The sequence below is a fragment of the Tinamus guttatus genome, unplaced genomic scaffold (genome assembly GCF_059628265.1).
Source record: "Tinamus guttatus ecotype Peru unplaced genomic scaffold, ASM5962826v1 Tinamus_guttatus_pri_ptg000085l, whole genome shotgun sequence".
Classification (NCBI taxonomy): domain Eukaryota; kingdom Metazoa; phylum Chordata; class Aves; order Tinamiformes; family Tinamidae; genus Tinamus; species Tinamus guttatus.
Genome location: NW_028288619.1, coordinates 348,732 through 375,088, shown reverse-complemented (window position 1 = coordinate 375,088; position 26,357 = coordinate 348,732). Strand labels below are relative to the sequence as shown.

Here is a 26,357-nt window from a genome sequence, read left to right as displayed (position 1 = left end):
TTATCACATTCATTTACTTTTAATGAGGACAGTGATTAAAAGTAGCTGGAAATCAGAAGTTTTTGCTTATTCCCCTGTTTAGCTCTTATTAAGGAACTGGAATATTTTAGACATTATAGTATAGAGAGGCATAAAAAGAATTGGAATAGTGATGACACAACTCCTAAGTTTCTGTATATCGAAAATGTAAAAAAAAAATGTATTGGTATGTTTAATTATAGAGGCAACATGTTGTGGAACAGTGGTAAAAGCAAATGCCAGCATTACGAGAAGGATACTAGATTAGCTAGGTAGGCAGACTCTAAGGCACCAGGCCTGAGAAACACAAGATAAAACATTACACTGACACCAAAGTGGACATGGACAGAGTAGTTGTTAGTCCAAATAGCTCTCTAGGAATAGTAGGACTAGTGGAAGAAACGAAGAGACAGCTACACTGAGTTCAGTTGATACATCCTGAGACAGGTCCTGAATGCCAGCTGAGATCCTGCATTGGACAAAGGGAAATAATAGGCCCTGACTGAAAAGGAAGACTTGTCATCATGAAGCGCTCTCTAGGCCAGAGACAGAGCTTATAGCCTTACACTCTGAGATTAAATTTCCAGACATCCTTATGACTACTGCAGATCTGCAGGCTCTTAGGTACTCTGTTCTCCATCTGTGAAACTAGAATGGTATTTTTCTGTCTCTGCTGGTTTTGTGAGAATTAAATACATTATGCTGTAATAAGCTTGAAAGGTAGTGCCACGGCAGAAGCCAAAGGACACAAACAAATGCTACTAATAATGAAGACAAAGCCTTGAAAATATCTGTAGGGACAGAGCAGCGCTATACCACTAAGCAAGACGTGAAGCGACAAAGCCATAAAACAGAAAGAACAACATGAGTGCAAAAAGGCCAATTAAATCAAAACCAATAAAAATAAAATATAATTGGAGTTAAAAGTCCTGCAACTTTTCTAAAGAAGAAGTCACTAGAGATTCTACCGATATTTACAGTTGATGCCACAAGGCAAACCTGTGCTGCAAGGCACATCACAGCCCTGGGCCCACTGCGAGTTCACCCCATCAAGAACCATGGTAGGATGTGACCTTAGTGTGTGTTGTCACCTGCTTGAGACTTAATTTCTGCTAGAAACCTAGGGCCTGAGAATACTGGGACCTGTGCTGTGCTCCAGCAGAGTGAGACAAGGATGAAAGGTTGTGGGACACGCCGCAAAGTGCATCGATGCCGTGGTGTCAGTCCAGCCAGAAGTTAGGAGATCACAAAATGAAGTAACTTAGAAACAAAAGGCACATTTCTGGAAATACACAGAATGAGCTGCTCAGAGCAATGTGAAAGAGGGAACAGTCCATCAGAGAAGGAATAGGTAGAAGTAGGACTGAACGAATCACTTCTGAGAGAAGTGGGCAATGAAGGATGAAGTGAAGATGGAAAGTCAATAGACAAGGCAGCAATTTGGTGTTTTCTATAATAATACTTTTTTCCTTGAAGAAGCAAGAGCTGGACTTGACTATTTCTATTAGAATGACTCGACAGCTTCAAAGTGACTCCCATAACCCAAGAGAATCACAGAAATACAGAATGGTTGAGGTTAGAAAGGAAGGAACCTCTAGGGGTCATCTAGTCCAACCCCCCTGCTCTAGCAGGGACACCCAGAGCACGTGGCACAGGGTGGCATCCAGGTGGGTTTGGAAGATCTCCAGAGAAGGAGACTCCAAAATCTCCCTGGGCAGCCTGTTCCAAGGCTCTGTCACCCTCACAGGAAAGAAGTTCTTCCTCACATGGAGGTGGAACTTCTTGTGTTTTAATTTGTACCCATTACCCCTTGTCGTGTCACTGGCCACCACCGAGAAGAGTTTGGCCCCATCCTCCCTACATTCTCCCCTCAGGTATTTTTACATATTGGTCGGATCCCCTCTCAGTCTTCCCTAGGCTAAACAGGCCCAGGTCACTTAGTCTTTCCTCATACGATAGATGCTCCAGTCCCTTAATCATCTTTGTCACTCTACGCTGGACCCTCTCTAGAAGCTCCACATCCCTTTCGTCCTGAGGAGCCCAGAACCACCCCTAAAATTGACTGATTGTTATTGAAAACTAAAGCCTTAGTCCTATTGGATAAAATTAAAAAAATAAAACCCAAAGAACTAAAGCTATAGAGTTTAATTATTGTTCATCCTTAGTTCTTAAGTTTTGTCTAAAGAACTGGGCATACATTCAAACATCTTCCTATTTTGACTATATATTTATCACCTTCCTTAGTTTACATCAGTTCAGTTAAATTATATACCTGAAATCCCTTTAAAGCACACATATAAAAACAACTGTCTCAACAATATAAGTACTAAGGCACAGCACATTTTTAAAGCCCCACCCTCATAAGCTGTGTTGCTATGTTTATCAGCCAAAACAAAGAGCAATTTAGGTGGGTTTTTCTTTCTTTTTCTATCATAATAGAGTTTCTAATGAAGAAAGAAAGAAGGCAAAATGACAAAAAAAAAAGTAACATTCAAAAATGTCTATATATTACAGTACCACACCACTTACTGAGGCTGAAACTAGTTCAGTGGTTTTCTTTGGAGCAAAGATTATGTATGTTCACTGTGAAGAATCTATTTTGTCATATGTTCTGTGAAGTGGTTATTTGACATTGCCTCTGCTCCTTAAGCTATATCTGCTGCCAGCGAGCCTCAACTAAAAAAAGTCTTTAGCCTCAGTGACCTTTTCAACTGCTTAAGTACATATTAGTTCCTTGCGAGTTCTTAATGAACCGACCTTCTTCCCCTGAAAAGATGCAGTAGGAAAAATGCTATTTTACTGACAGTTTACAAAACAGAAATATGTTGTGCAGGTGCCCGATTCCCACAAAATCTCCATTTCTTACTCTCAAGTTTCCTCTACAAGCCTGCATACCAATAACTACAAGCAAGGAATTCCACTCCTGTGATACTTTGCAGTAGAATAAAAGCTCAGAGAGATAGAATGACGGCCTCCATGCTTTCTGTGGAAAAGCTTTCCGGCAACACTGATCATTTGCAAAAGAAACCCAAAGAAATCCAGAATTTAATGAGGATATATTAAAATTGACTTTGAATAACATATTATCATTTACAAAGTCACTGTAAAAAGACTATTGTTGAATATAGCTTCAAAACAAAGTATGCCAAGTACTTTTTGGACATTATGCTAGAAAAAAAATGTCTCTAAGAAGTCTACGTAGAAACCAAAAAAGGTTCTCTGGTGACCTAGACAAACTTAAAATGATTTAGGCAAAATCCTCGTTAATATGCTTTAATGTTGCTATGGTATGCACAAAATTCAGATTGTCACTATCACGTTTAAAATATTTTTGAAAATAAGTAAACCACATCAAACCATAACACAACGGAATTTGATACTGATCAAATCTACCTGTTCAAATTTCCTTTACTAAATCTATTAAAGTCTGTGTTTTACTATTAGAGGAAAAAAAATATGAACAACTACTGAGTCCTACAAGCACCCTGTGATACTTATCAAACATGAACATTGGATTCAGACCTACAGAACTTGCTCCATGTCTCTAAATCAAAGTTCTTGAGAACCTGCTGTCCTCTGCAACCAAACAGTTGATTTCTATAAAGACACCTACCTAAATTTCTTCTTTTTTTTTTTTTATCATCAACTGTGGTGCAAATACCTACCCCAAACTCCCAGTGAATCACCACCGCCACCACCCCCACCAAAATCAGGTACCTGCCCTTTCTTACCGCCTTGTCCCTCAGCTCTCACCCGTGTGCCCCAGGCCCTCTTCAGAGCGGCCCTGCTCGTACAGCCCAGGTAAGGTGGCATTGTGGACAAAGGCAGAGCAGCTCACGCTCTCACGTGTTGAGGGCTGCTGTTATCCATAGGTGAGGATAATTTACCATGAAATCTGACATGAAGATCACATCCCATATTCTTCATGTGTAATATTTCCAAAATGGCCACATTAGGACAATCAGCATGTGCTGGCACTTTAGCTAAGTGCAACCTATGAGCAGCTGGTTCCCATTTTGAGATGTGATTCGGAAAATATACCAAAGCAGCTGCACTCACTTCTCTTACGCTGAAAATACGGTTCTTTAAAAATATTTTCCATATATAATTTACAGCTTCTGTAATTTTCTGGTAAAGAAAAAAAATAACTGGCATAAGCAGAAAAATATTTTTCTTAAACAAATTTAGAATCATTAACACTCCTTTGATAAAGCGCTCTTTTGTTCGGACCTTCTTAAACTAGCTGGTATAAATGTAAAGGAGCAATGATAGACTGAAGCATTACAGAAGTCAAACACATGCTCAGATCATAAGCAAATTTTCAGAACAAAACGAATAACCAAAGTGTTTTTAGGAAAGACTCAATACTGTAAAAAGATTTTTAAATGTCTGGACCATTACATCCAGACACAAAAATGGACTCCATAAGGTTTTCAGATGGCTCCATGTCTGACAATGACATTGTCTCAATGTCTTACAAGACATTCTGTATCTAGTGGAAAAAAAGGGGAAAAAAAGATCTATTAATTTCAGAGTTGCAGGGCCAAAATATATGTAAACAAGCGGACTTAAAAACACTGATCAAATACATTTGAAGATTTGCATACTTTGTTAAAGCACATGGGATCTGAAATTGCTGTGAGAATTCTTGTTTAGAAGACTGACACCCAAAGCGTTTTCTATCCTTACGCAGGGAACGGAAAATCCAGATGACAACTGGAAAAAAAAATAAGCTGATTAAACACTTTTTAAACTTGTATGCAACTTAAAATTAACACTAGCTGAATTATGTGCGGCAGCCAGTGGCTTATTACAAGCACATTTTTCTTGCATTTTTGTTAATATGCTTTCAGATTTGCATTCTCTATTGCTGATATTAATTACTGTTAATACAGATTTCAGCTTATATAATGGACAGAAATAAGCTTGCTCCCATGCATGTGGTTTGCAAGAGAAAAGAACTCTTTTGCCTGTTTTCTAGATCAGAGATCTATTCTGAGCAAGAGCAAAGATTCAAAATATGCATTATTTTAAGGGCTTTTAAAAAAGGGAAACAAAGCAAGTTATTGACTTACAACAGCAAGAGTTAATCACAAAAAGCTATACAAAATGAATTTTATAATGCAATTTAACTAAGTATTTCTAGATAAAAATAGCTTTTTGAAAGAAGTCTTAGTTTTTCTAGCACATACCACTGGGGCACTTATGTTTAACTCCATTCTTTCTGAAATCTGCATGGTTCATTTTTAGCAAATCCTGCTAGCAATCTCTTTCCAGCAGCCATTTAAGCTTGCTATAGACCAGCAAGTAGATGAATGATCAACTTTGATGCTAAAAATCCACCAAGTCTGAAATAGGGATAGCCAATTAAATGACACTTTTCTCAATATTTTCAAAGTATAATGTTTGAAACAGATAACTTTCTGATTTGGCACTAAGTGAAATCCCACTTCTACAAAGAGAAGTATCAAAGCAATGCTGTGCTGGAGATAAAACTGTAAAGAATCGGCTCTGCTGGAGCCAGTGCATGGATAGCAGTAGCTATTCTTCCCCCAGTCACTCAAACATAGCAAAAATCCTAACGGAGTAAAGCATTAGGAGAAAAAAAGGATCTCTAAATCACTAAACCTCAGTCTATTTTTCAAATATTTGCTGTCTGCATAGTTCTCGTATGCACTTTGAGTTATGTAAAGATGACCTATTTGTAGACCGTATCAGGATCTGGGGATGCAAACGGCAACCCTGTAGTTCCTGTAATCCAGTTATTGAAATAAACTCACATTAAATTTACAAAGATACTCTATTAAACAAACCCATTAGCCAAAGAGATGACATGATACAGACAGGCTTTGTTACCACTGGCTCCACTGTGGGCGTCAATAAAGTGTCATCTTACTGCACTTACATATATTAGTGGGTCTGATGTGTCGTATTTCATTTTTCGGATATTTCTAGGTTAATATTTTTTACAGTACGGTATCAACAGCAGCAATTGTTAATGCAGAAATAAGATGTGCATTTGGAATTTCCAAGAAATGCCAAAAATACAGCAGATACCAAACCCTGTCTCCCTACGTACCGTGCACAGTGAATTCAAGACTGACTCTATCTGCCATTAGGAACTGTGGATAGAAGGAGCTGTGGCTGAGGTGGGATACTTTTGAGTAAAACAGAGCAGTGTCTCTGTTTGGCTGAGTTTGAAGGAGCACAGAGGAAGCCCTGTGATATCTAGTGCTATCAGACTGATAGTGAATGGAAGTTCTTCTGAGAGTTGACATTTGGACAGAAATAATTCTGAACTTTTAACGGAAGGGAGACAGACATGGCAAAAGAGAAACAGATATCATATTGAATTCTGGTGAATTTCAGCCAAAATGTGATATTTTACTTCACTGTAGTTTCCAGAGGGAAATAAAATCCCTTTGAGAGCCTGGAAAATTACTGTATTTCTGTAACATGAACAATAGGGTTGCACCCATTTAAATTCTGTTGAGCATCCTCCCCACAATTTGTTGGAGCTATAAATGGGGAAATAAAGTAACCAGGATTATCCAGACCTTTTCCATTTTAAAAGGCTCTCCTTAAAATATTTCAGGGCAAAAAGACCTGAGAACAGCGTGTTCCTCACTTGTTGAGTTTTCACTGACTGATGCAAACCTAGGAGTTAGTTGAATATTATTACAGATATAGATACACACAATTAATTCTGAGCTCAAATCAGTTTTGGCAAAACTAAAGCAATAATAAAAATATTCTCTTGTCCCACAAAAACAGAGCAATACCCTTCTCCCTTAGTATCATGATGGAGTATGTCATTATTTTTCATTCTCTTTAAGGGTTGAGAGTTTTTTGACTCCTCTTGTTGATCTTTGCTAAGGACTTTTCCGAGGTCTCACATTACAGACAATAATAGGACTATTTTACAAATAAACTTGATGTAATTAGAGTCAGTCTATTCAGCTATGATTTAGCCTCAGTGACAGATTCACTTTTCCGTTAGCCATTTACTGTGTTTGAAAAGTTTATATAAAAGCATGTATTTGTACTGCTTCCAGCAATCAGACATAATTTAACTTGGCCTGCACTGCTGTTTTTTCTTTTTCCTAGACATAGCAAGTTTTAAAATGAATCACCAAATGCATATGCAGACGTTTTTAAACCTCTCAAAAGTCACCAACTGCAAAATCTCCCCAAAGATGCTCTATCAGATGCCCAGTTGCCAGTGTAACTTGAAGGCTACTCCTTGCGCTCTGCCTGTTCTTCATAGTGAGGAAGAGAGTGAGGTGCTGGGAAAAGCCTAGCAAAAGATGAGGTAATGAGAGAAAAAACACTATACGTGCAAATAAAACTGGGTTAAGAATTATATTTTTTACCTTTCCTGTGGTAGATTTTACAAAGTGAATGGTATTCATTAGCATAGTTCTAATATGCTTTTTTAGAAAAAGACAGAAAGATGAATCTAATGCTCAGAGATGCAAATCTCCCCTATCTCCCATGCCAGGAGCTTGCAGCATGGGCATTGGCAGAGCAGGCTCGTGCCATCTGAGCAACTAGCTGGGCTATCTGACAGCAGAGAATTGCACTAAAAGAGATCCAGAAAGATTTTCTAGTTGCATTATAGAAGACTCAGATTCACTGTAAAAACAGTGAAAAACCTTTCATTCCCATTTGGCGATGGGAGACCCTTAAAGAAAGAAAATGGTTACTAAAGCCTCCTTTGCCTCAAAGCAGTCAACATATCCCACTTCCTAATCTTATCCGACGCATTCCCAGCAGCATCCACTGCTGCTGATGTTTTGACTGTCACCTAAACCCAGACTCTGGAATATTTATTTATATTTATTTATTACTGCCCTGGCAAGTTGTCAGCATTTTTTGAGAGCATGTAAGAGAAAGGAAATGATGAATCAGAATGGTTTATATCTCTGCAAAAGCTGAGTGTGGTTTCACATGACAAAGTGAAGTCTTTCCCCCCACACTCTCCTTGCCAAGGACATCGCAGGAGCAGGGCTGGAGCTTCTGCTCAGAATATTAGTTCTTAGACAGGCAGGGAATGCTTCTCCCGCGACAAGAGGGACTGCCTTGTTTTTATCAGACATGCCGTTATTGACCGTGTATGATGGAGCCAACCAAAGTCTTAATGAAGCCGAGCTCCGTCACATTAACCTGTGTAAGTGACAGGCCCACATATGGAATAGAAACGAAGCTATGGGGGAGGATGGGCAGAAAATAACCTAAGTAAGGTATATACACTGGTATAGGGTTACCCCAAGTGAGGTATATATTCTTTCCTAATTATCTGGGACAGCAAAACACCTGCTGTCTGTTTTCAGGTTACCATTAATCAACACTTGACTTAATTTTAAGAAAAATTTTGAAGATAAATAATCTAGATCATATGTTGGATGTTTTCACAATTTTAAGTTTGGAAAAAAATAAGAGGTTCAAAAGTTTTTAGTTGAATTTAGCAGTCAAAAGCACAAACAAGTAAAACAGTGCAAGGATTTAAACATTTTTATGAGCTTCATTTTGAGCGGGCTGGTGGTCCAGGAGTACCAGGCAGCCACGATGCAGCTATTCAATCTGGATAATTTTACCACCAAATGCATTTGAAGAAAAGGCAAAAAAAAAGAGCACACTGACACTCAGATCATTTTTTTTTTTAAATAGTTTATCTATGTTTTTCTTTTTGTTATGCTTATAATACATAAAAATAAAATAAAATAAAATAAAATAAAATAAAATAAAATAAAATAAAATAAAATAATCCAGGGGCAAATTAACCTGCTCAGAATTACCTGATGGGATATAAGCAGACCCCTGCTATTTGATCCTTATTCGCCCATCCCACATTTCCGAAGATTTGGCAACAGAATGAGCAGCGAATGTGTACAAAGTCATCTCACATCTCAAAACTGCAGGTTCCTTCCCTGCAAAATTCCTTCTCTTTTTGCCCTATACAGACAGACGTGGATGACTGCAAGTAGTGTGTTACACTAAGCATCACAGCCTGGGGAAGGGTTCAAGTGTCCTAAACAGACTTTCTGGAGGTGGCATCATCCAGTGAAAATTTAAATATTGCAAATGGCAGTGGTTGCAAGTCATCATGGCAAATCATAAAAACTGAGGACTTTCCTCAGGCAAAGCCCCTTGAACAAGGATGAAATGAACCCTGATTAGAACACTGACTTTAACTCTTCTCTAAGACCTTCCACTAACCAAAGCAACAGCTTCCATTTCAAAACAGCAACGTTTTTGAGTTTGGAGTTTTTTTAATAGAAAAACCACCTCCGGATTCTACTGAATAGTTGTACATTGCCAGCATACAAGCAAAGTCCACCAAAGATTCTGGGGGTGCAGAGATGCCAGAGCCCTGGAGCCAGGTAGCTCCAGGAGAAACAAAATCACATCAGTGATTTTAATGACTGAGTAAAATTTAATGAGAAATTAAAGTGGATCAGAAATTAAACTGCTCCTGAGGTACTGTAGGAAGGAACCGAGGGTAGGCTCAAAGTAACTGTAGCTGTAGCTGTGAAGGCAGTATCTGGGGTTCTGCCCAAGCACCCAACTCTCCCCTATCCTGTTATTCACAGTGATTTTCACTAGGAAGGTAATCTTCATTGAAAGGTGAACCTATAGCCATAGGCTTGAAATAAGTTGGCTCAAAGATCGAAGGAAAACCTTAAGTCCCACGGAGGGACAAAATCTCTGCAAGGACAGATCTTCACCACGTCTGCCATGTGAGGGAGTTGCTGTAGCAGCATTTCTTTCTGCACTTTCCCTGACTGTCCTTGCATATCACTTCTAACTGGAACAATATGGGAAAACTTAGGCATAATATATGTCTTGGTCATGCACCACCACAGTGCAAGAGAGGACAGAGGCACCAATGTTCCTGTATTCAGTCTCTGGTTAAACTTCTTGGCAGAACTATTGAGTGGTCCAACCATCTCCTTAATGATGCACAGCTATAATCATCTTTCATGCGGATTTCTTGCCAGTATGTCTTCTTGCCAAAAGCAAAGGCTGCTTCCAATTATTTTTTTCACAAATCAAAGTATATTCTAATCTAATCAATTAAACAAAAACATGTACTAAAATATTGATGCATTTTTACTTTGTTGATAGATAAATCTTAAAAGTTGTTTTCAAGGTTACAAAAAGCTTGCTTACCATAAATAATTGTTTTATAGAAACATATGATCTGAAATGAAACTCATGCTACCATCTGCGAATAATGTAATCAGGCGAATGAGGAGTAATGACTACATCATGGTAAATCTAGTACAGAACATGCTGAATCAAAGTGTCAGCATCTTGGTTTATAGCTCACCAACACAAGAAGAGAGCAACAAAAAGAGCTGAGAAGGATTTTTTAAAAATACGAATACAAAACGGATCATAAATACTAGATGATGCTCCTTTTCAAAGGGAGAGGGTTGGCAGTGGAAAGCAAGCTGCAAGGATGCCATTCTTCTCTCCTCGGGCCTTTCTTGGAGGAGTTCATGGCAGAGAGATCTTCACCAGTTTTGTGAAAGGGAAACCCCCCTCAAAATATGGAAACATTTTTGAGACTCTTTTAAACTACTTTTTGCTTCAGACAAAGAAGCTAAGTCCCAGTTATTAAAAGGGAACTTTTGTTCTCTCTCCGCATTTCTTGATTAAAGTTACATTCCATTATTTTCTATTTTTTTCTCTATTTTTCTCTCAGTTGTTCGCGTAGCTCCTTCACTTCTGTATCCAAGTACAGCCATTGATATACATTTTCCTTAGCATCATACCAAGAAAGCAAGGAAGAAAGAGAAAGGGGAATAAAAAAATCGACCATTACTTCCTACAGTTACACAGGAAATCTTGATGGATCAACCCCAGCCAGCAAAGGCTTGTTTAGCAATCCAACCTCTCGGAGTTTCCTCCGTAAACATGGCTGTTTAAGTACAACTTGGCACTAGGAAAAACTTACTTCTCCCTATGAAATAGTTTATGATCCATTTCTTCACAGGGCAGAATATAACATTTCTAAGCAAGTCCTTCAGTTTTATTTAAGTTCTTTAATGATGAAGATATCAGCCAATTTTTTACTCAAGTTATAAAACATTCCTTCTGCCTAGAAGATTTCTGTTTTCCTAAATGATTCCTTTTCACCATGCCAAACAAAAGCAGGAAACACCCAGTAATGTCCAGAGAAATTACAGTAGATGCCCATAGAGAGGGCAGCAGCTAGTGCAAGTAATAAATTAATAAACAGAAAAACACATACATAGGTAATTAAATAAAAGCTGTTCATTGGATTTATGCTGACAAAAAATCCAGATACTTTCCATATGCTTCTGCCTTCCCACATCTGGGAAAAATCATATTGTACACGTTTCATTCTGCAACAATAACACATTGAATACTGTACCAAAATCTTTCAGGAAAGGACATTTTCATTTTTTTTTAAACACTCACTCCTTCATAAATAATTTTCTTCTCTAAGCAGAGATTTTTGGGAGTGAGTGGAAAGGGAGGCTGACAGGTAGAGCGTGTTACCGTTGATGAAACTATACCTTCGTATAACATGCTTTTTTAAAAAACACTTTTTATTCTATGCATAATGGCATTTATTCTATAAAAGTGACATTTGAGCATTACACATTATAAATGAGCTGCATCCGCTTATAAAAATCGAAATATAAGAGTAAACCTCTGAAGTTCAGTTACAAGCCTTACACGCTTCCTTTCTTGCAGTTTTATCCTCTTCCCTTTTAATACAAAAGGGTAAAAAACCCAAAACAAGCATGTTATTTTTCTTCAACAAGAAAGTCCCTCTGAAGGGATTTAACACTATTCTGTTGATCACTGCTTTCTCAAAAGTTTCATCAAACTACCTGCAAATTGCAGTGACCCACTCCACCCAGTGCATTGGGAACATGCAGCTCTGGTGTAGAAGGAAACACTGTACTATGCACCAACAAAGACAAGGCAGGGGACTGAAGAGAGAACCTGTTCTAAAAAGCAATCCTAAATTCAGCCTAAATAATGAAAAATTGGATTTTCAATGCATAACAGAAAATGAAAAGGTAAGAAATGAAAAGATGTCGCTGGAAGAACATTTTTTTCTTTATTTCTTGGCTCTAATTTACTGTCCCAAAGTAAAGTTCTTCCTTTCCCTTCCCTTGCTTGCTATAATTTTCTGCAATCTCTTCATAAAGAAGAAGAAGAAAATGAGGCTCCTTTTCTTAATATTAAAATAACAGTTTAAATGCTAATTGAATACTTTAAGCAACAAACTTACATATACATAATTTGCATATAGTATTGTATTAATTAGCCCAATGCTAAACAAAGCTCAAAAAATAATGAGTTCAAGAGTTTCAGCCTAAAATGCAAATATCAATCCTGCTGTTTCACATACTACACACCTCAAATCCTGCATTTTACCTGACCTTTTTAGTGCAGCAGCTTCAAAAACCGCTTCTATTCTTCTAACAGAACTACTGTTTTTGCAATTACTGTTTGATCTAACAGAAAAGATCAATATTCAGTTTCCTGTGTAAAAGAAAAAAAGGCAGAGTATTGCAGTTTCTCAAAGATAAAAAGAATCCTCTCACAAGATTTAAAGATTCATCATGTGCCAAAGGCCTTAATTAACATATTCAACAGATTCAAAATCTTTCCATAGGTTTTGAAGTTTTTGTCTATTATTTTAATACAGTATTAGTACTTTACCAAATAGGAGAAATAAGAGAATTTCAGGATGCTTTTTTTACTGAAAATATGTGTGTGTCAGACTGTATTACCAGTCTAATTTGTGTTACTTACTTATATATCAATTTCATGCTTTAAATGTAATGAAAAACCTTTCCTTACCCAATTCCTATGGAGGCATTCAACAAAATCTCTTTAATCTGAGGTCAAGGTAGAATATAAATGCTGCTACTTGAACAGCTTCTTCTACAATATTTAACATTTTATGTTTATGTTATCAGCTTTAACAGCATTTGCTTTACCCAGCGCTGAAAGCTAACCTTGCAGATCTCTGGCTGCAGGAACCTGCCATACCCCGCTGACATACCCAGGAGCATCCCCTTTTTCAGACTGCAGCAACCTGTGGTAAATACTTGCATCTTCGGTAATGTCTGTCACTGTTTTAAACTCTTAGACTGACAAAAACAAACAAACAAAAAAAGTTGTTCAGATGGATGGAACTGTTCAGATGGAAATTCTAGTTATGGAAGGAAACTGCAAGGATATGGAATGTCAGATTCTTCTGCCTTCCACAGCCAGAGGTGCTGGCAGACACAGTCACTTCCAGAGCAAAAGGAGTCGGCTCAAAGCTGCACTGCTCTGGCCTGGCAGCCCTCAACACCTCCTGTTTTGTGAACCTCGGTTCATCTCACTGACTCGGGTCACACAGATTATCTACATACTTCACTGCTCTTTGATTTGATAAAAAAGACCAGCGTACTCCAAGTTTAAACTGTTTTCAAAATAGTCCTACTTCTATCTATGTACTTCAGTATGAAATAAATGTATTTCACTATGAAATACAGGATAAAATATTTAATACAATTTAATAATTTAATAAAAATACAAGCATATTTCATAGGAAGAACTTCATGTGAGGAAGAACTTCTTTACTGTGAGGGTGACAGAGCCCTGGAACAGGCTGCCCAGAGAGGTTGTGGAGTCTCCTTCTCTGGAGATCTTCAAAACCCGCTTGGATGCAGTCCTGTGCCACGTGCTCTAGGTGTCCCTGCGTGTGCAGGGGGGTTGGACTAGATGATCTCTAGAGGTCCCTTCCAACCTCAACCTTTCTGTGAGTCTGTGATAGCTAAGGGGGCCGGTATAATTACATTTGACTACACACATCAGTCCTGTAACATAGTTCCAGCCAAGTAGCTATACAACCACACAGCTTATTACTTTCTTTTTTTCACAACACATCTACTATTTATCAGAGCAACAAAAGCAAGATAAACTACTTACTACTAGCCTTGCTCTTGTTCTTATCTAGTTGTTAAATTAAAAGAGTATCTTGTAATCAATTCCATGTCCAGGCAATAGTATTAGCTACTATAAAATTACTATTGTACATAGGCTGCCTCATTTTTTGGAGGCATCACTTATTGATAGACCAAAAAGTTAGGAAAATGGAATGCACCATTCTTCATCCAAAAACTCCTGGAATTGGACCAGCCTGGAAACCAGAAATATTTTCACAAGTTTGAGCTTCGAAAATTACATTCAGCCAAAATGATACTCATGTTTAGAAAGATTCCTTGAAAAGCAATAAAAAGCACATCTGAAGTACCTGCGCTGTCTGACAGACTAATGCTGCCTGCTTTCAGGCAATGCTGCTGGTTTCTTTAGAGAAGTACAGGGGACAGAAGGATAAAGCAGAAACTTTACCATGACGCTCCAAACCGCAGTCTTTTTGTTCTTGAAAAAACCTGTCAATATCTAAAAAGCTTGTCTTTAAATTTGCTTATTAAAAACACGACAGCTTTGGGTGTTGTGATGTTCATGTTCATGTATCTCTTGGAAATGAGCAAAAATGAATCACATCTGATAAATAAGACATGGATCTTAAAACACTACAGAGATCTCCCCCAGACCTTTCGCCTTTCTCTAATTAGACAATGTTAAATAAAAAAAGCCTCTGCTGGAATACACTGGAATACATAAATGGATTTGATTTTCTCCTAAGTACATCAGTTTCTCTATATCTTATCAAAGAGTGTCATAAATAATATAGTTGTCACTACAACGAAAACAACTCACACACACACAAAGTTAGAATCCAAAGTGCACCACTTCAAACACAAAATAAATGCCACCACTGTAGACCATGACAATTTAACCAAGAACAAAATGATCTGTCAGAATGTCAAACAAACACTAATTGCTCAAAATTGCTTGAAATTATAGAGTTCTGCAGATGTTTAAGGAAAAAGGGCAAGGCAACCAGATCTTCTGGAAATAAACTTCTGCTTGACTGTGATGACCTTCTGCTGCATAAATAACCAGGCAGTTTATTTTAAAGAAAAGGTGAGTGAGGAAATACATTAAGATAGTAGTGCTAAAAGCTTGGTCCACAGAGCAATTCTTAATGCTTTATACCTTCTAGCAGGAAGATGAGCACTTACCAACCTTATCTGAAAGAGAATACTAAACTGAGTTGCAAACACACCAGAGGACAGAGGCAAAGCAGCAGCTTTCACAGCAAAGTTAAAAACAAGGTAGCGTTGGCCATCCAGGGCGATGGGGAAGGGCACAGTAACACGGGGAGGAATCGGAGCTCAGGCAGGTACAATAACTCCAACTCCTTGCCCAGCCCCAGCTTTCTTCTGCACTGGAACCAGGGCAGGAGCAAGGAGGCCTGTGCACATGCAGGTAGAGTCCCAAAGTGGAAGCAAGCACAGATGGGGGGCACAAACCAAGACCAAGTTGCTGGAAACTACTTCCATGTTCCACAACACAGTCCTGGCTTTGAAGTTTCTACATACGCAGAAATTGAATTCTGTTGATGACCCAGGGACTTAGACTACATTATTTATGCTTACTGAATGCAAAGCTAGAACTCCACACATGAGAAGTACTACTTCATCTACTAAAGTACTACCACTATATTTTTGAAATGTGACTACTTTCTGCAGAGAGAAAAAAAAAAGAAGCAACAGAGAGAGCTGATTTACAGCAGGTCTCTGACATGACAGTTAAAACCAAAGCACTGGAAATGTGGAAATGTCAACCTTTTTTTTTTTTTTTGCGTGTTTGTGTTTTGTGTTGTTTTATTTTTTTATAGAGGAGCCACTCCAACCTGAATGCAACCCTCACACCTAGAGAAAGAGAAGATGAACCCTGAGCTGTGACTGGAGGCTGGCAGCAGGGACAATCTCCACGAAGTGTAAGCGCCGCTTCCAGACTGCCACCATCTCACACCTGGAGTCGGAGACAGAGAAATCCCTGCTGGCCCTGCAGTGAGAATACACGTGTTTCTGCCACATCCATGAGGCAGCAGAAATCTGTGATCACGTGGGACCAACTCAGGGTCACTGCAGCCGAGGCTGCCTCCCATCTTCACATTTCCTGCAAGTCCCTCTCTATTTGTCAGAACAAGGTCCAGTAGCCCATCTCTGCTCGCTGGCGCCTCCACAACCTGCGTCAAAAAGTTATCATCAACGCTCTGCCCAAACCTCTGGGACTGTTTGTCCTGTGTTGTCCTTCCAGTTGATGTCAGGGTAGTTGAAGTCTCCCATGAGAACCAGGGCCTGTGACCGTGAGGCAACATCCAGCCGACTATAGAAGGCCTCATCAACCTCCTCGTCTTGGTCAGGTGCCCTGTAGCAGACACCCACCACAGTGTCTCCCACATTAGCCTACCCTCTAATCCTTACCCACAAGATCTCAACTCACTCATCATTCACCCTCAGGTTGAGCTCCATGCATTCCTGTTCCTCTCTCACATAAAGAGCAAAGAGACACACACGAGGATTTTCTAGAAACGTGATTCATTCCGGTGCGTAAAAATGGACACACACAAAAACACTATGAGTAGCAAATAACACTTTAAAACTGAAGACATAGAGAAATACTGGGCAAATGCCTAATAAATAGGTCAGGCAAATACCTAACGGTTCAAGCCTTTAAAAAAAATAGTTTGAAAAACTAGTCCACTCATCTCAAGGTGAGATTTATTGCAAACATGTAGTGAATTCATAAAACTGCAGTATCTAGGGTAAGCAGTTCAGACAGCTGACCAAATTTCAAAATACTATGCTCAAAATAAAGAAGTTAGAATTCTAACAGCTCTGATCTCATCATTCTCTCTTCCTTTCATAAGCAATTGAAATTTCTTTTTCTCGGCATGGAAGTCCACAGTGGAATTCAGCAATGAATAGCACAAATGTACCACATACCTTGAAGTCACAGCTTCCATGAATTCATCAAGAAGATCATCATAGGCTTGACCTCTGACTCTCTTGTGTCTCAGCCCAATGTACAAAGGATCCTTCAGCAGTGACTGTCAAAAAAAAGGTTTGACCTATTAGATGAACAAGTTACACTAGTACAGTCTAAAAAGAAGAGGAATACAGAGTATGAGGATTAACACTGTATGAAGCATATGCAGGTGCATACCCATTTATCCAGCTCTACATAGACTGAAGAGATGCAACACAAAGACTAACATAACATACTTTTATAGTAAGTGAAATGGATAACTTTTTGTATCAAAGGAAATGTATTGTTCCCAAGTGAAGAAAGAAAACTAGGAAGTCAGGTTTCAAAAGTATCCTTTAAGACTTTATTTAGTACTTTCTTTTTTTTTTCCTTTACATCCTAATGGTTCGCTGACACTTCAAAAATAACCCACTATTTTCTTCACTTTTATCCTCATGTTTCACAAATCTCTCCCAAAGAGAAATCTTTCATTTCTTCTTCCTTCAAATATATGATGACCTTCCACTAGGTCCACACAAACACCAAACCTGGGTTTATTCCACAACTTCACTGGACATGGAGACTAGAAAGTGTCATTTATGTCTGATTTTTTTTCCCAAAATATAGCTTATAAACTTAATAAATATGGCAAAGTGTCTTGCAAATTCTTTCGGCAATTCACCACAGCTATAACAATTCTCTGTCTCTGAATATTTTCACTGGCTCTCTAAGGAATCCTCCAATAAAGACACCCTTTGGGACTGACTTTTATAGGATAGGTCTCTCGAAGCAAGTAAGATCACTTCTCTCTTGTAGCTAATATACAGTCCTCCCACACATGTCCAAACTGTTTGGAGAACTGGTCAGGAATGTGACTAAACATTTTTCACCTGAAAACAACAATTTGGGGAGCCAACAACACTGCAGAAGTTTGTAGATCACTGCCAATTGGGGAAAACGTCATAAGGAAAAAATACAGACCATGTCTCCTTCCAAACAGAGTCCTCTATCCGGAAGAAGCAGGGCGGGAGAGCTTGGTCAGTCTCACTCAATTTGAAATTTAGGCTCTAAACTTTCTTTACAGGTTTTCTATGTTGTAGAACTGAAAAATCCTTTAGGTCACAAGTCACAGCTGAGGACTGATTTGAATCAGCAATAAACCTGAAGCTTTGCAGATATTTTGGATCCCCTGGAGTATCCTAATGCAGGATACTCTGCTGGCCTATGGGGGCATTTGTTTCTTCTCCTTCCAATAAAAAATGAAAGATGCCAGAAGAGGTTAAAAAGTCCAACACAAGATTTTAACACAATCAAAAGCTGCTTTTTCTTGAATTATTATACATACACCACTTCACGATACATCATCACTTCAAAATAAACTACTTCTAATATATGATTTATAGACATTCATAAGATATTCGTTGGTTGTTCATCTTTTTGAACCGGAGAACACACAAAGTTTAAAATTACAATTAATTTGTTATATAGTTAAGACATTGCTATTATTGTGTCCCTGTCTTTCACCAATTCTATACAGTATTCATGTTCGAGGACCGTATTCTTCAGCTGACTACTTACAGAAGTACATTCTGTTAATTCATTCCATTCACTCCATTCTAGGTGTTCTAGCAGCAAATTCAGAATCATAATTATATATCGATTGCAGACAATGCAGGGAAAAACAACCAGCCATGGATGTCAGATACATTCTAAAGTCATGTTGTCTTTTGTTTTTTTTTTTTTTTTTTTTTTTGGTCATTTCCAATTTTGTACTGAAGAATTATCCCTAGAGTAATATTTTATTTCTGTTTCGATTTGCCTAGTTATTTAAAATGAACTTAGGAAAACGGGAAAAATAAAGGGCAATTTTACTTCTCTGGGAAATAAATTCACATGAATTGCAAACGAGCTGCTCAGCGGTGTGAGATCTGCAGTCTGGGAGCCCCGTGGGAGCTGCCTGGTGCTTCCCGGCGGGCAGAACGAGCAGGGCTGGACGGCGGAGCTGCCGGAGCAGGAGCCGCTTTGCTGCACGCACCTTTGGCAGGACAAGCGCTGGGAAGGCGGCGAGGAAATCCTCCTGCCAGCAGCTTTCCTGTTTGGGAACCTCACGCCACTCTGTGTCCCGTGCAAGCACATGGGGCACTTGACAGGCCCCTTCAGCATTAAGTTACCTATCCCCTCCCCAATGCCCATAGCTCTTCCTCCTCTGTCTCTAACTGACAAATTGACTTGATATTTTAAGAGACGCCAGCGGGATTTTTCTTCAACAATCAATTTGCATTCTCATTTTGGAAAATAAATACATATATAGATAGATCTCTGGTCCCCCTACTTTTTAAACTGTTAGCCATGTTTCAAAAATGCTTCACAGCCATGCTGACTGATCCCGCCAAAAAGCCAGCTTCAGTCAGGTTATAATTCTATGAAAGTTCAAGAGAAATATGAATTCATACTAACTCTGAAATGAAGGTGCTAAATAAGCTACAGGATTGCCTTCTAACATGGTTTATTTTACATTTTTTGCCACTTTTACAGCACTGCTTAATCCCTGTGTCCATTTTAGGTGTGTAGCCAGTTCTACAATTTAGAGCTCCAAAGCAGCTGTCTTTGTAAGACCAATTTATGCACCTACTTTTGATACAGAAACTTAACCAGGGAATACTTAAACCACAATTAACTCAATCTCTCCGGGGTTTGATAAACTTCCAGCCTGGGAAGTCTCACCCGCATGGACAATTAAATGAGGAATACATTGCGGATGAAAAGCTTGGCCAGCCACCCCGAGGGCTTGAAATTCCTTTACAGCTCAGTGCCTTCTGCTTCACAAACGTTACAGTTCAACAAGAAATAACCCAAAAGTTCCTTTATAGGCCTGTTTGGAACAACTTATGAAGAAACCCGGGCTGCAGACAAAAGAATTAAACATTCGACAAGTGAAAAGAACAGTGGTTATTTCTAAACTGTGAGGGGCAAACCATTGTGGGACCTCTCCTTTGCGCCAAGGCGCTGAAGAATGAATAAGCTGCTTAAGCGCATTATCCTGTTATTCAGGTCAACACCATGCAAACTGGAGCCATGGTTGGGTTTTTTTTTTCTTTTTTTTTGGAGTGTTCACACATCTTAAGAGATTAACATTTACCATCGCCTATTTCATGGCTTTCAAAACAATTACTGAAAAGAAAGTTCTATGCTACAATCAAGTATGTCAAGCTGACATGATGACTGGGTACTTTTCCTCAATGACTTGGGTTTCTTTTGTTCCTCAGCTTGTTGTCAAAGCATAAACTTTGTTTTGTTCTTTTGGAAAAGGAATCTCCTTCAAAACATAACACTGCCTTTTTTTTTTTTTTTTTGCTGTGTTTGCTGTGCATATTAATGGATACTGAAAAATGTTGAAACACATTCAATTTTAGACACACTTGTCTGAAGATTTTTAATAAGTTATAAAATATACTCGGGTTTAGCAATACAATACATTCAAGCTTTAATGGGAAAAAAAGGGGTTGAAGGAATAAAGGACTTAATTGAGGTGCTGGTACTGGAAAGATAATATAGATCTACTTCAAATTAGCTGTGTAAAATAACAAACAGGTCTTTGAAGAACCACCTGAATGTATTAAAACAGTAATGACCTTTGGGGCTCTAAGGAAAAAGCAAGTCATTTAGGCTATCTTGCTATTGCAGACTTATAGTAAAGAGATCAGCAAGCCATTGAAGCTCAAGCAAGGCTTGAGCTGTGCACCTGGCTCTAATTTATCGGCAAAACCAGTGAGAAAGTGAGAAACAGAAAATTGCAGGTTTCCATGCTTCAATAGAGAACAAACATGCTGAAAAGTCATCTATTCTCAAACCTGGCACCAAGGAGTTTCTTTGGAACCGATACGGGTTTTAGCGACCAGTTTCATGGAAAATGGGAGGTGAAGGAGCGAGAGCTGCAGGACTCCGAGCCTTTCCACCCACGAGGCTGTGAGCAGAGGGCACCCAGGACCCCCCAACGCCACCACCTGCCAGGGCCTTGGTGCACGGCCACGCTGCACAGCAGCGGCTCCCCCATGCCATTAGAAACTTCAAAGACCTCCAGCTCTGCAACGCGAAATGATTTGCATCAGAGCCAAAGCTATAAAATTCAAGAGGAACGGCACTTGGAGAGCACATCGGAAGCTTTGGGACAACGATGCGCCACATCCCAGAAATGGAAACCATCCTGGAGTACAATTGGTCTAACAGGGCACACAGTCATCAAGGAAAAAGGGGGGAACCGCCGCGATCGTCACAGTAGTAGCATTTTCTTATGTTAATACCTGCACAAATGCTTTCTGCAGATTCTGTTGCATCTATGTTCGCACCGATGGGGGAAGGGCTGCTCAGCAAAGTGGAATTTCTGTTCTCCAGAAAATTCTGACATTTCAACTTTTTGGGGGGGTTCCAAAAGACTGAAATTTTACTGCATGTGCAACAAAATAGTTGTAACAAAACATTTTCTCAGTCAAAAATACAATTTAAGTTTGGAGTTTAACTTCAGCTTCTATCAAAATTAGCCAATCTCCATTCATTTGCAAGCACTGGTTTGCAAACACTGACCTGCTGAATCACCATGTTTCTGTCCTGCAAGAACTGCTTGCAGCTGCAGTGTGTTTTCTATGGCACTGGAAAATATGAGTAAGATTTCGATTCATATTAAACTAGGATGCCTTTTTACTTTAACATAAACTTAATTCAAAGTTTGAAATAAAGGACAACACCCTTAAAAGACATGTAACAGATTCTATGCTTCCAAAATGCTACCTGAAAGTCAGATTTGCCAAACCCTGCACTTAACTCTGACATTAATTGGATCTGAGGGTGTATAGCACACTACAAAAATAGGGTTCAGAATCCAACATCCAAAGAGTTCAATTTTTTTCTTTTTCTTTTTCTTTTTCTTTTAACTACACAGGTCCTGTTACATACTTCCTGACCTAAGAAGAGATCATGGCCCTTCAGATCCAAAGACAAGACCTTTGTGAATATATCTGCAATTAGTGAGGGGGTCCCTGCACAAGGGAAAAGGGTTTTTTCTTCTGTTTTGCCCTCAAAACAGAAGCCACATCCTTGGGAGGCCCAGGTAACATGTTCTCCAGACATGGCCAAAAAAAAGAGACTGGCCAACACAGCAGCATCATTGCATCTCTTTGCAACTCCCTTTTCAGTTTCTGTGACTCCATAAATATCATGTTCTAGGTATAAATAAAGGAGGGGAAATGAGCTACAAAAGTTGAGACTAACTGTTTAGGTGCTAAAATTGCCAACTCAAAGTGTCTTCTGCTCTATATTGCCAGTATCTGAGACACACAGATATGTGGTATATAGACGATGATTTTACTATATTAAATATCCTTCCATCTGTAGACCTAAAAGCATCACTTAAAATTCTGCTTTGTATATTAAGACAAAAATCTAGACCTGTAATAGACTGGATTTTGTAAGATAATATACTCCTAATGTTCCTTTGGCATCAGCTTTCAATGTAGGGCTTGAAGAGAACAATTTCTATGGAAAATATAGATACAAAGAATAATAGGCCTACTTGGCACAGTCTGAAATACAAATCTTTATTAATATTCTGATAAAACAATATCCTTCTGTAACACAAAGGGAGAAGTTACAGTATTTCAGATTATCTTTTTAAAATCACTTAAGACAGTGATATGAGATATGGAGAGTGTGTTCTTTTTCCATATGAGCATAATCATCCTAGCGAATGGCTTCGCGCAGCTAAAATAGACTTTTTCAGATGTTTTCCCTTAAAGACAAACTTGACTTTTCCAAAGCAACTTGGTCTTTCCTTCCACAGGGCACTATTTCTCTCTATTTGACCTCTCTGCATCTTGGTTGCCTTATGCTTAGGGAGCTCACTTATTATTCCTGAAAGGGAATAACACAGTATAATATGTAAGTTTCAACTTTGCACAAGCACATACTCCGTTGCTTATATCGCAAAGTTATTTCCCATGCACCCAGGCAGCTTTTCTCTGAAGAAAAACTGCCAATCCCAGTGAACTTCAATCAAAAAATAAAATATAAAACAAAGGCTGTAATGCTGGGAAGAACGCTTCGGCAGGGAATCTGGTAACGCGCTACGGGTTCACCACAGGGCACGGCGCCAAGGACATTCCGTGGGCTGCTTCCGCCCTGCGTGTGTGGCACGGGAGCGAGGGCCCGGCGGCCGCGGGCGCTGGCGGCCGGGCACGACGCGCGCGGAGAGCTCCGGCCCTCGCGCTGCCGGTGCGTCCCGCGCGGGCCGTGTCCTCCGGCCCTGCGCGCGGTGCCTGGCACGGGAAGGGCCCTCCCGAAGCCAGGCCCGCTCCCCAGCAAAGCTCGGGGTCGTCCAGCCCCGTCACAGCATCATTTGTGAGTATATATGAAATATACACGTGAAATAGCACAACTTGCATAATCCCCTCCAGGCCTGCCACTGGTGAGGGAGCATGAGGTAAAAGATGCGAACAGACAAAGCTGCTGCCGCAAGAGGCAGCAGATCTTTAGGATTTAAGATACCTGATTTTTAAGAGGCTATTGCGGTATCAGCTATTTCAAGCAACTCAAAATGTTGGTGTTTCTGTCCAAAAATCAGTTCTTGGAATCAAGCGATTTATGAAAGCCTCAGGCTGGGGGTATGAAGGACATCACGGGCCAGCCATCTGGTTTGAGTCTGTTAGGAACATCTGAGTCCCTACCTCAGCTTACCTCCAAAATACTGGAAACTATAAACCACTTGCTAGAAAGCAAAATATCTTGCAATTTTTAGGTGTAACTCAAGATTTGAGAGCACTTGAAACTCACAGTACTGACTAGAGCCAGTTGAGTGTTGCACTTGCCAAAGGAAGGTCCCTTCTGGACCTTCCTGGAATTCACCAGGACATCTGAATATCTTTCCCGCACCAGTTCTGAAATTACAGGGAACACACAGCGCAGCTACATTAAATCTATATTGTGCCATACTCTTATATTGACTATTAAATACATATATATATATAAATACACATATTGAGGGGGGAAGGCAATGAGGGCCATGATGTCTTTTTCAAAACCACTAAGTTTTGTTTCACCTGTTCACATTTCCAGGACACTGTATAGAGACCTCCACACAGACAGTACAGCATTTTCAGCAAGTCTCCACTGAGGCTACTTTCTTTTGAGGTAAACTTAACTGAAGAATCTAGCAAATATTGCCCTGTGCACCTTGTTTTTGGTGGCGGTTTCTAATCAGGAAAGACCTGGGAGTACAGCTGGACACACTCTGGACTGCAGCTTTGCTAGACAACAGAGAAAGTAAAAAGCAACAGACTTTTCCCAAAATCTAAATGCCATGGGAACTTTTGGCAAAACACCTTGCACTGACTATTATCAAGAAAGCCTTTAATTCCTAAATGCTATTAGAAGCGAACTCCACAGAATTGCCATCACTGGATCTGCAATCCAAGTTGGGTGTTGTTCATGAAGAGAAAAGCAGATGTTTGCTTCAGAACTGCATTAGATAATATTTATGAAAGTAATAATATGACAGTATTTATGAAAGTACTGCCTTTGAAAAAGGCATCCTCTTGGAAGCTGGTACGTCTGTCAATGTTTCCTCTCTCAAGGCGACACACGTGAGACTGTGGCAACATATTTTAAATGGATGTTAGCTTCAAAACTCTAAAATTTATTAAATTGTTGTTACTATGTTTTTCTTATCTTTACATGGATTTCCTTATTAGCACTAAGCTTCTTTTTCTAGTACTATGTGCCTGTGCACCATTGCTATCCAGATGCTTCAAATCTCTTTCTTAAAAGCAAATTCAACTTCTACACCAAATAATAGCTATGCTAACCAGGTCATTACTAAGGCATTTGGCTGCTAGGAAGAAAGGAGATGAAGAATAATTCCCAGTCTTACAATTTGCTTAATTTGTACAAAAAAAAGAGAGCAGAGAATGATCCATATGCTGTGTGACTTGTGCCAACCTGAAATAACGGGATGCTCTCTAAAAGGAGGATGCTGGCGTTATCAGTAGTTTCAGAGCCACCTGGGATGAACTTGAGGAGGATAAAAGTAACATGTTTATGGCAACGTGCTTCAATGATCGTTTTCCCTTTGCTGCAAAACTCTCATAAAGTGCTGAAACTGCATCTCCCAAAAGATGCCTGAAAGTTTTGCAGGAATGGCACAAAGCCTCTGATTTTTTATTTTATTTTATTCTCATTTATTGTTTGAAGGAGCTTAAAGAAATTTGGAACCTTTTAGAACCAGAACTTTTCTAAAACTTGTCACTTCTCACTACCACCAAGCTATATCTTGTTGTTTTATTTACAGAAATTTGTGATTGCATATAAATAACCAAATAAGTCACAAGTATAATTTCAACGCGTATTTTCTTGGTTGTGCTGAACAGCTGAGTGCACTCCACACTACAGCTTGGCTGGACAACAGAGAAAGTAAGAAACAATGATCTTTTCCACAAATTAGAATTTTTAATCTAAAAATATTTTCATTTGCAGTTCCTCAGCTTGACAATTACCTTTTAAAAGGGCTTGATAAATGAAATAAAAGCAACCTCCCCTCCTCGCTTCTCATGTAACAATATAAAGCCAAGAGTGGCTAAAGCCCAGATTTAGGAAACCCTTAGGAGTCACTAATCTGGAACTCTGAACTAAGCCCAAGAAACTCCCATTCTGCGCAATTCTGACAAGCCCTAAAAAGTGAAGTTTTCCACAAAGAGAGTTCAGACAGCAGCCTGCTCCTCCCTCTACCAACTTTTCTCTCTGAATGATTAGTCCCGTTTAATACTTCTTTTCCCTCTGCATTTTAAGAGGTTGCAGATTATTTTGTACCAAAGCAGCATCTGGAGAAGAACTGTTGCATTAACTCAGGCTAACAGGCTTCCTGACCAGCCTCACAAACTACCCAGCAGAGTTAGTAAGGAGATCAGAGAGGCCTATTTCATTGTGTGTTTTAGGAAAAAATAAATAAATAATCAGCAAGATAAAAATGCTACATTATGTTCAATGGAGTTGGAGACCTCTCCTAATGTTAACATCTGCATGCAGAAACAGGGGCAATGCCAATTCCACAAGCGCCTGTAATTTGAGTTTGAGCTTGGCCCATGCTCAGAGCCGCAGTCTCGGAGCACCATTTCATTAGGCGCAGTTTTAGGACACATAACTCTTTCATATAGTCAAACTGAAAACAAATGGTTGTCTGCATGCCAGTGGCATTTCTTGAAAAACTTAATCATTTGTCTACTGAGAAAACAATAGTCCTGAAGAATCCGACATTGTTTGGGGCTTTAGCAGAGTACCGCTGCATATAATCACTAATATTTTAATGTGTGAATAATGGGCACAATGGACTACATCTGAAAGGGTCTTGTATTCTATTCATGTAATTATCA

General features: G+C 39.2%; 1 protein-coding gene across 1 annotated transcript in view; it reads right to left on the bottom strand.

Annotated features, from left to right (window-relative positions):
• ME1 (malic enzyme 1) overlaps positions 1 to 26,357 on the bottom strand; it is a 166,390-nt gene that overhangs the window by 54,299 nt on the left and 85,734 nt on the right. Inside the window, exon 6 of the mRNA XM_088520299.1 lies at positions 16,923 to 17,026. Within this exon, the coding sequence (XP_088376425.1) occupies positions 16,923 to 17,026 (104 nt within the window). The remainder of the gene's footprint in view (positions 1 to 16,922; positions 17,027 to 26,357) is intronic.